Here is an 8654-nt window from a genome sequence, read left to right on the forward strand (position 1 = left end):
GTCATAAAGATTGAGATTTAGAATTTTTCTCTTCTTCTTCTTCTTTTTCTCCTACTGCCTAGCTAGGGTTCTTATATTGGGCCGATTAAATGACAGGTAGGATGCCAACATGGCCAATTAAATGACAGGTCAACTTTCCATTATGTCTGACGAAAAATGATTACTAGAACTGATTTGTTATTTTTAAAGTTGAGTGACTATTTTGTTATTGAAACCAAAGTTGAGTAACTGTTGATATTCTTTAAATTTTAATCATGCTTCATATAACTCATGACTTTTCAAGGATAAGTTTTAAAATTACTTATAAACTTGGTTTTAATGTACAAATTATAATATATTATTTTAATTTTGTACAATTATATTAGTTTTCATAAATTAATAACACTACAATCAATATGATATTGATTTACATTTATTTACCACATAATAAACGATTATATTTATCTAACATAAAAATATTTAGATTATTTGTTTTTTAAATATGTATAGTTGGGTTAAAAATAAAATTTTATATGAACAATTGAATCAAAATAAAATATTTATGTATATAAATTTTCCAAATTAAAGTTTATGATGTATCACATTAGACATTATATTAAGGTTCTCGTATAATTTTAAAATTTATATTGAAGTTTTGAAATTGTTGCTAGCAAACTAACAAAGTGTTTGGAAGGAGTAACAAGGAAATGAACACTTATTTGGCACCAAACTGGAAATAGTAAACAAAATCGAAACACACAAGAATTGTTTACGTAGTTCGGTATCCTTACATCTACGAAGTCTAATTTAGTGAGAAATATCCACTCACTTCAACAATTACAACAAGTGAATCTAACTTATCACACACCCGTGACAATTTTCTTTACTTTTGAACCTTGAATATCGATACTCTCACCACTAAGTTCACCCCAGTGAGCCCAGCAAATAAAATCACAACACAAACGGTTTTAATATTAAATTGCAATCTCAGAAAAGTTCCTTACACGAATAGGTCAAGTGCTAAAAAATTTTTTGTACAATCACTTATACTAGTCTCCATTAAATAGATTATTTTTTAGACTTGCTTACATAGAAAATCTATCACAATTTCACCTAAACAGTAATAAGGTAAATTGTATAAAATATAATAATTATAAGTAAATATGAACTCATAGGAGCTAATCAATCAGAGTTTCAATCCAATTCAATATCCACGATTCAAGGGATTGACTTGGATGATCTAATTCAATACAATCTCTAAAATATGTTTCCTCATGGGCTAAATATAATCTATATACTCAGCATAATCCATCTATACTGATTAATAAATTGCTAATACTTCAAAAATGGAAACTATCTAGTTACAAGGAAATCGGCACTCACAAAAGAAATAAGCTTTAAACTATGCCGGATAAAATTCACCAAAAACATTCTACAGAAAATGCTATATATTAAAAAAATAAAAGGTTAGCCAGCAGCCACCAGGTAGGCTTAAGAATCCTATAATTGCAATGATGAAAAATCCTGAATATAGAAAATAACTACTCCTTTTCCTAGATTTTGTGTCTGAAATTTAATTCATTCCATTTGTCTAGATTTAATAAGCCCTTCGTGACAGACAGGGACAAAGTAATTAGAATTCATAGTTCTTGAAACCATGATTTGCCGACCAATGATTCGGTTTCAGTGTTCCTAGTGAAATATTATAAAAATAAAGAAAAACTTTGTTTGGCTGGCTGTCTTTGTCTGTCAGGAAATGACCTTATTTGAAGAGTTCAAGTCTTTGATACCATCTAATGATTCCCGATTTGTCTTCCAAACACTTGCTCTTTAGTTTTAAATAAAAACATAATCCCAGATTGAATCTGCTGCTATATATGAAGACAGAATATTGAATCCATAGCAATTCAATGAAGTGTCCTTACAAAGTTCTGAACTGCAGTTCGGTCTAGTTTCTAACAGCTACAATGGCCAACACGCCTTCAATTACCGAAGACTTCTCCTCAAAACATTCGCCTATGAAACACTCTGTAGAAGCGGCCTCTCCTAAACTTCCACCGCCTACAAAACGCCGTACCATGGAAGAAGCAAAAGTTAAACATTTACCAGAATTTTGCGTTAATAATGAAATTCTTCCGTCAACCATGCAGAAGGTAAAAGTGAATGTGCTTGCTTCTTGTCTGTCTGTCTGTCACATATTTCATCATTATACATGACAAAAAGAATATTGCTCTCTTCTGCTAAATAAACTGTGTAAACAGGCTGTTGCAGAGCTCCTAGGCACATACTTTCTTATCTTTATAGGTTGTGGGTCAGCTCTTATAAACGATTTTGAACCACTAACTATTGTGGGCATAGCAATCGTATGGGGCATGGTTCTGATGGCAGCAATTTATGCTGTTGGCCATATCTCCGGTGCCCATTTCAACCCTGCTGTCACTCTTGCCTTGGCTGCTGGTCAGAAATTTTCATGGAAACTTGTAAGGAATGTCTAATTACAAACATTTTTACCATTTTACTGCAACATATTCACTTCTCTTTAGTACAAGTTCATGCACTGAAATCCGGCTTCCTTATCGGTCAAGGTACCTATGTATATGGTGTCTCAATTGCTTGGATCAACTCTTGCAAGCTTGACCCTCAGGGCCTTGTTTCATTACCGAGGTATTGAAGTAACAGTGACCCAATACAAAGATTCAACTAGTGATCTTGAAGCCTTTGCATGGGAATTTATAGCGACTTTCATATTGATGTTCAATGTTTGTGCAATCGCCACTGACCACAGAGCGGTATGTTGATACCTTGTTTTATGTTCTTTTCAATTCCTCAGGAATAAGCTATGTTTTATGTACAAATGTTAATTATAGTTATTCTGAATCTTCGATTGACCAAAGCAGTGCAAAGCTGTCGCTGGAGCTGCAATAGGTGCTACAGTGCTGTTTAATGTCATTGTAGCTGGGTAAGTGAACTTTCCCAGCAACATTCCATTCTTTTTTTATATTTCATGAACAATTCTTTCGATCATACCTCATATCGTAAAATTTATGATCTCCATATATTTGGCAGGCCGATTACCGGAGCTTCGATGAACCCTGCAAGAAGTTTAGGCCCTGCTGTTGTCTCCGGTGTTTATGAAAACCTTTGGGTCTATATTGTAGCTCCAGTTCTTGGAGCAATGGCCGCAACTTTTGTGTACAGTGTTCTTCGAGCACCTGAACCAGAAAAGCCCGAGAGCATAAAAAGCATGCATAATGAGCTTTACTCTGAAGTCTGATCCCATCCAAATCTCGTAGTTGGAGATTTCATCTATGTCCTACAGCAGCGTTCAATAGTTTTCCCTAGGAAGCATACTCGATTAGGCTTGTTGATGGATGCTTTAGTACAAATAAGAATCAAAGAAATATAGGAAATATCTACCTATGACGTAGTTTTTTCATCAATAAAAAATAAGCATTCTACTGTAGTTTTTTTTTTCTTTTCATATCTATAGATACGATGTGGTAAAGCGGGAAAAACAAACAGAGAGCACCAAAAATATGAATTACAATACAATCATTTCTTACAATCAGTTAAAAGTAACATAAACATGGTTTTATTTGAGGACTACACAATTCTAAATTCTACCCATGACTCTCTTCACTATCTTATAAAAGAAACAAAATACTATACAGCAGGACTATGTAATATGGTACAGCATGGGAAAAAGATAGTACAAAGATCAGCAGCCGGATCAATCTTAAGTTTCGTACACATAGGAGGGCAACTGCTGATCAAGTTAGATTGGGGATAACGAGTGTGGTAGATTGAAGCCATGTTATACCCCATCAGCCCACAAGATTGGCCATTCTGGCATTCTCTGACTACAAGATTCCGGTGTTCGTAAGTGTTTATCTGTTTTACCAGTAAAATGGATTAAAATGAGTCATATTTCAGTCGTGGTTCTAAATAATGCTTATGTTCCACAATTGATCAGTTTGATACATGTGAAATATTTTAGAAACCTAGTCCTGGACAGCAAGAATTTTAATATGTGAGAAGCTGTACTAACTAGTAACTTGGTAAGAAATGTTTTCAAATGAAGCATCTTCACTTCCTCAGTCATTAGGCAGAAGGAGCTTTGACACCAATCAGAGTATTAGCTATTGTTACCACAACCATGTGCAGAAAATGAGACAAACTACTGGACAAACACTGGAAAATGATTGAAATGTTCTTACCCAGTTTGAGATAAACGCCTCCAGTTTACTATTTGGTGGGACTGTGGATGCCTTGGTAAATAAGATGAGCTCGTACCAATATCGTTTTCATCACCTATGAACTGCTCTGAATAACTAGAAGCTGGAGGAGACCAAACTGGAACAACTCCGCCATCCCTTTCTCTCCTACTACTGCTAGTAGATGAATCTGCTGTGGAATCCTCAGCATTTCCCAACCCCATTGGGAGATTAAATTGCCGAAAAGTGTTGTTGTTACGAGCTGTTAGCTGAATTCCCTGGTTTAATGAGTCTCTTTGTGGTTCTTGATGTATATTAACGTTTCTTGGAACTTCTGCTCTGCTATCTTCTGTTGAAGTTCTAAGATCCGAAGAAGCTTCTTCATGTATGCCTCTCACCAAAGAAGAAGTCATGCTAGGAACCATCTGATCTTCGTATCGCCGAGTTGTAGCTGGAGCATCGTTCCTTGCTGGTTCAACATTTTCCTCCATTTGTATGTCTTGAGGGAAGGCAAATGGCACTGATTCACTAGAGTCTCCAAGGCCTTCTTCAGTTCCATTCTCAATTGCAGCTCTTGAAGCAGCTTCTTGTTGCCACATCACCGAAAGTGCTTCTTGCAACCTATCTTTTGCAGCATCTATTCCTACAATAGGAAGAGGGTAATTTGATCCGAGCTCAATTCCAGCAGCTTGGAGTACAGATTCAGGAGCATTCCATGGATGGTGAATCCAATCTGTTGGCAATCTTGCAAGTTCAGGGAGCCACCTTCGGACATATTCTCCATGTGGGTCAAATTTGTAACCCTCAAACTGTCAGAAACATTATCTGGATGAGAGAACTGGCACTATATATTATCCAAGAATATTGCATAGATAATAAGGCCTATACTAGATTTCAAACATAGCATTATAAACAAATACCACATGAAAATGGCTGCAATCAAAGTTTCAATTTCCTTTCTGCAACATTTACAAATTTATGCTTGTAAGTATACTTGAGATTAGGAAAAAGTTATGGTTATCATGCGGAGCTTCAATAGCCAGAAACAATGAGTTTAGATAGAGGCGTTGAATACCATTACTAAAAACATCTCAAATACAATCTTAATCATTATAATTAGTTGAATATGTAATGTGTGTTTTACAGTGCATCAGAAGCCAAGTAGCAAGGAGAATCGGCAAGACAGCCAACAAAAACTTAAGCCAAACCTGTGGATTATCTATGAGGTCAAACTCACGGCCATCCAGAAGAGTACCGGATATATACTGCCAACCAAGAGCATCACTCTCTAAATCTGCATCTAATAGGGTATCCCAAAAGTACTTCATACCCCATCTCCATGGAAGCTGCAGAACCTTTACAAAGAAACTTGAAACTACGACTCTTATCCGGTCATGTAGCCAGCCAGTGGCCCACAACTCTCTCATGCCAGCATCCACCAACGGATAACCAGTTCTACCTTGTCTCCATGCCTTAAAATAGCCCTCATCCACTACCCAAGGGAAAAACTTAAGATGCCCAAGAAGAGGCCTTTCATGGCTGTAAGGATGGTTAAAACTCAAGTATCTTGAAAATTCCCTCAGACCAATTGACTTGAGAAACAAGTTAACACTCTCCTCACCAGCTTTATTCCCTTCATTGGCCCATAGAACCTGCTTGATGCGGACAAGATGAAAGACTTTTCTGACGCTCACCTCCCCAAAGTGCAAGTGGGGAGAGAGAAATGAGGTGGTGGCACTATCAGCCTTTCTTCTATTCTTAGAGTACTCAATTAGAGGTCCATTAATGAATGTGGTCAAAGCCTTATCAGCATTACTCCAACCAGGTGACCATGCTCGAGCTAAAAGCGCATTGCTTCCCTTCTCTGATTCATCTTCAAACACCAATTCATCCGAATGGCAAGTTGTCACATCGCCTAAAAAAGGGAGACACAATAAGTATGTACTACTTGAACAAGGATAATACGTAGTTCAATATAATTTCCAGGAACATAAATCAAAAGGCTAAAAGGTTTCAATTTTCAAACCAAGCCTGGCACTTATATTGTTGAAGCCCAACGAAGTTCAAAGAGGGGCAATGGTTGATAATGGAGATCAACAAGTGAAGAACAGAATTCAATGGAAACCAACCTGAAATGATTCTCTTAGGAGGAAGAAGTGGAGCCTCAGGGTCATAGGGCATGCTCAGGCATCTTTCCCAGAAAGAAGAAAAAGTAGTGAAAGGGCGTCCTTGAGCATCATTTACATCCCAGGGTTCATAAAGTAAATCTGCATTGAACGATCGAACTGCTACACCATGGGCTGTTAATACCTCCTTTGCCCGATGATCCCTAACCAGTGATATAGGATCTGAAAAGTGGCAAATTTCAACTTAACTGTTAAACATAAGAGCCTTTTCTAGGGAAAATAAAGAACCTGACAATACAAATTCGTTTAATCAGTTAAAGACACTAAAACTTAGACACCTGTTTGAAAGAAACTACGGTCATTATAGCTGGAACTGGCCAATCTTAGTAGTGTCGACAAATTAAAGGACAATTAATATGCAACCTCGAGGAAAAGAAAACTGAACACGCCTGGGAAAACTAAAATTGCAAAAGGCCAATCACTCAATAAGAAAAGAAAAGCAAAAAATGCAGGTCTGCCTAGTGGATGACAAGAATCCATCTCAATTTATGCAAATCTCATAAGACTGGGTTATTATATTAGAAACAGAATAAAAAAAGCAAAACCCTCAAGGAAGGTTAGAAGAGAAGAATAAATGGAAATAAAATATTGCCTCAACTTGATCCATATAATCCCCACGCAACCCAACATAATAAATAAATAAGCTTTTGTTATTAATACCCAACATAATAAATAAGATTAAAAAAAGGATACATAATCTTCCCCTTTGTTTTTCCCTCAGTTAATCAACAAAGAGGGAGATAGGAAATGAAAAGAAAACTAACCATACAAGTGATTGAAGAAGAGCTGAGTAGCACCAGTAGATTTAACAACCTCAAGCAGAGAGGAAACACTATCAGAAGATCTCTTAGCGATGAGACAAGTACCAAGGCTCCTCAAAGAAGAATCAAGGTGAGCCAAACTGTGCTTCAGCCACCACCTTGACACCCTTCCAGGGTAATAATGGCCTTCTTCTTCAGGTGCCCATACAAAAACCGCAACAACAGCGCCAGCTCTAACACCAGCTGCAAGTGCAGGATTATCTTCAACTCTCAGATCCCTCCTGAACCAAACTATGCTGCAAGCACTACCTGACATATCTCCCAAAAGCTCATCAACCTAAAAACATGCAAAAAACAAACCCACCTTTTATTATTTTTCCTCTACCATATAGCATGGCCAGGAAAATCCTTGTTGTCTAATTAAAAATCTTATCGTTCCAGCTTTTTTTCAAACAGGAGAAGCTTTTTAGTGTTATTATTAATAATAATGGGAGGAAAAAAGTGCATGTGATTGACTATAAGTGGGAGAGAGAGGTTTGGCACTTATCTTTTACTTCTAGTTGCTCATTTATTAAGTTTATTATATTTATTCAACATAAAAAGAAAGTGATTTATTCAATCCTTGTTTTTTGGGTTTAATTCGTAATTTTGTATATAATATTCATACAGGACCAGTCTGGTCGGACCAGTTGCAATCAAAAGATCTAGGCTTGGCCTTTAGAGAGAGGGAGAAAGAGATGAATTTGGAATGTGAATGCAGAGGATTGGCTAATGGGGAGAGTGGGGATACACAAAATTGATAGACAATTTGTAGCCACTTCTTTTCTTTTTTTCCTTCTAGATTTTTAATTTCCTCTTTCATCCTTTTCAACAAAACGAAAATCCACCCACCCCTCTAGTTCCTTCTCTATCCTCTTTCTTTGACAGGGTGCAGGTGGGGGGGAAGATGGAATTATCTTCTATGCCATTTGTTATTTATATCTGTGTAATTTCAAGATGTTCATTTCTCTGGATTTCAACAATGGGCTTCTTCCATATATTTGTCCAAAGGGTTGTATTTAGAATTACAAATACAAAACTTATTGCATCTGATTCTGAGGTATATTTATCATCTTTGAGATGGCAATGGAACTGTTGGAAGGGGACAGCCAGCATGGGGAAGACTGCTTGAATTTGGCCTTTTCTCTTCAGGTGGGCCATCCCCATCAATTGTTCTATGACTTCTATCATAAAAGCACAGATTCCATTTATGTGTCACTGTTAAAAAGTGATTTATGATGGTGATTATTTGTGTCTCCCTCTCTTCTCACATAATCATTCTTTTCTTTAAATTTTGAAACAAAAATTTGGATTAGTGGTAGTAATTTCTCTGAATGAAGAGGTTTAATGGAGGTGAGGCATGAAGATGTTTTTTTTTTAAAAAGGTAATGTGCTTCTTTTGCCTCGATTTCTCTTCAAATTATAAAATTATTATATTTAACTTTTAAAATAATAAAAATGTAATAATATATTAT

The 8654-nt window shown here is 36.4% G+C and overlaps 2 protein-coding genes across 3 annotated transcripts; one reads left to right on the forward strand and one right to left on the reverse strand.

The window, feature by feature from the left end:
• Positions 1-1237: 1237 nt before the first annotated feature.
• On the forward strand, positions 1238-3806 carry LOC107905112 (nodulin-26). Its single transcript, XM_016831687.2, has 5 exons — positions 1238-2132; positions 2241-2459; positions 2565-2768; positions 2877-2938; positions 3046-3806. The coding sequence occupies exons 1-5, from the start codon at positions 1947-1949 to the stop codon at positions 3251-3253; spliced, it is 879 nt and encodes a 292-aa protein (XP_016687176.1). The 5' UTR covers positions 1238-1946; the 3' UTR covers positions 3254-3806.
• Positions 3503-8209, reverse strand: LOC107905111 (cryptochrome-1). 2 transcript variants are annotated; one of them, XM_016831685.2, is made up of 5 exons: positions 7144-8209; positions 6323-6541; positions 5402-6108; positions 4197-5002; positions 3503-3870 (listed from the first exon to the last, which is right to left on the reverse strand). In XM_016831685.2, exons 1-5 carry the CDS (start codon positions 7454-7456, stop codon positions 3867-3869), a joined length of 2049 nt encoding a protein of 682 aa, XP_016687174.1. In that variant the 5' UTR covers positions 7457-8209; the 3' UTR covers positions 3503-3866. The 2 variants fall into 2 exon arrangements, with proteins under 2 accessions (XP_016687174.1, XP_016687175.1); XM_016831686.2 differs by lacking the exon at positions 3503-3870 and having other exon boundaries at positions 4193-5002; positions 7144-8083.
• Positions 8210-8654: the final 445 nt, after the last annotated feature.

The sequence above is a fragment of the Gossypium hirsutum genome, chromosome D05, assembly GCF_007990345.1.
Source record: "Gossypium hirsutum isolate 1008001.06 chromosome D05, Gossypium_hirsutum_v2.1, whole genome shotgun sequence".
NCBI classification, from domain to species: domain Eukaryota; kingdom Viridiplantae; phylum Streptophyta; class Magnoliopsida; order Malvales; family Malvaceae; genus Gossypium; species Gossypium hirsutum.

Bases quoted from the DNA above. Each gene is read 5' to 3' on its own strand.
- LOC107905111 (XM_016831685.2), bottom strand. From the start codon at position 7,456: ATGTCAGGTAGTGCTTGCAGCATAGTTTGGTTCAGGAGGGATCTGAGA. The intron at 6,542-7,143 runs GTTAGTTTTCTT...GCCACTTTTCAG, and splicing joins CTTCTTCAATCACTTGTATG to ATCCTATATCACTGGTTAGG. The intron at 5,003-5,401 runs GTTTGGCTTAAG...TGTTTCTGACAG, and splicing joins ACCTCATAGATAATCCACAG to TTTGAGGGTTACAAATTTGA.
- LOC107905112 (XM_016831687.2), top strand. From the start codon at position 1,947: ATGGCCAACACGCCTTCAATTACCGAAGACTTCTCCTCAAAACATTCG. The intron at 2,133-2,240 runs GTAAAAGTGAAT...CTGTGTAAACAG, and splicing joins TTCCGTCAACCATGCAGAAG to GCTGTTGCAGAGCTCCTAGG. The intron at 2,939-3,045 runs GTAAGTGAACTT...TATATTTGGCAG, and splicing joins TTTAATGTCATTGTAGCTGG to GCCGATTACCGGAGCTTCGA.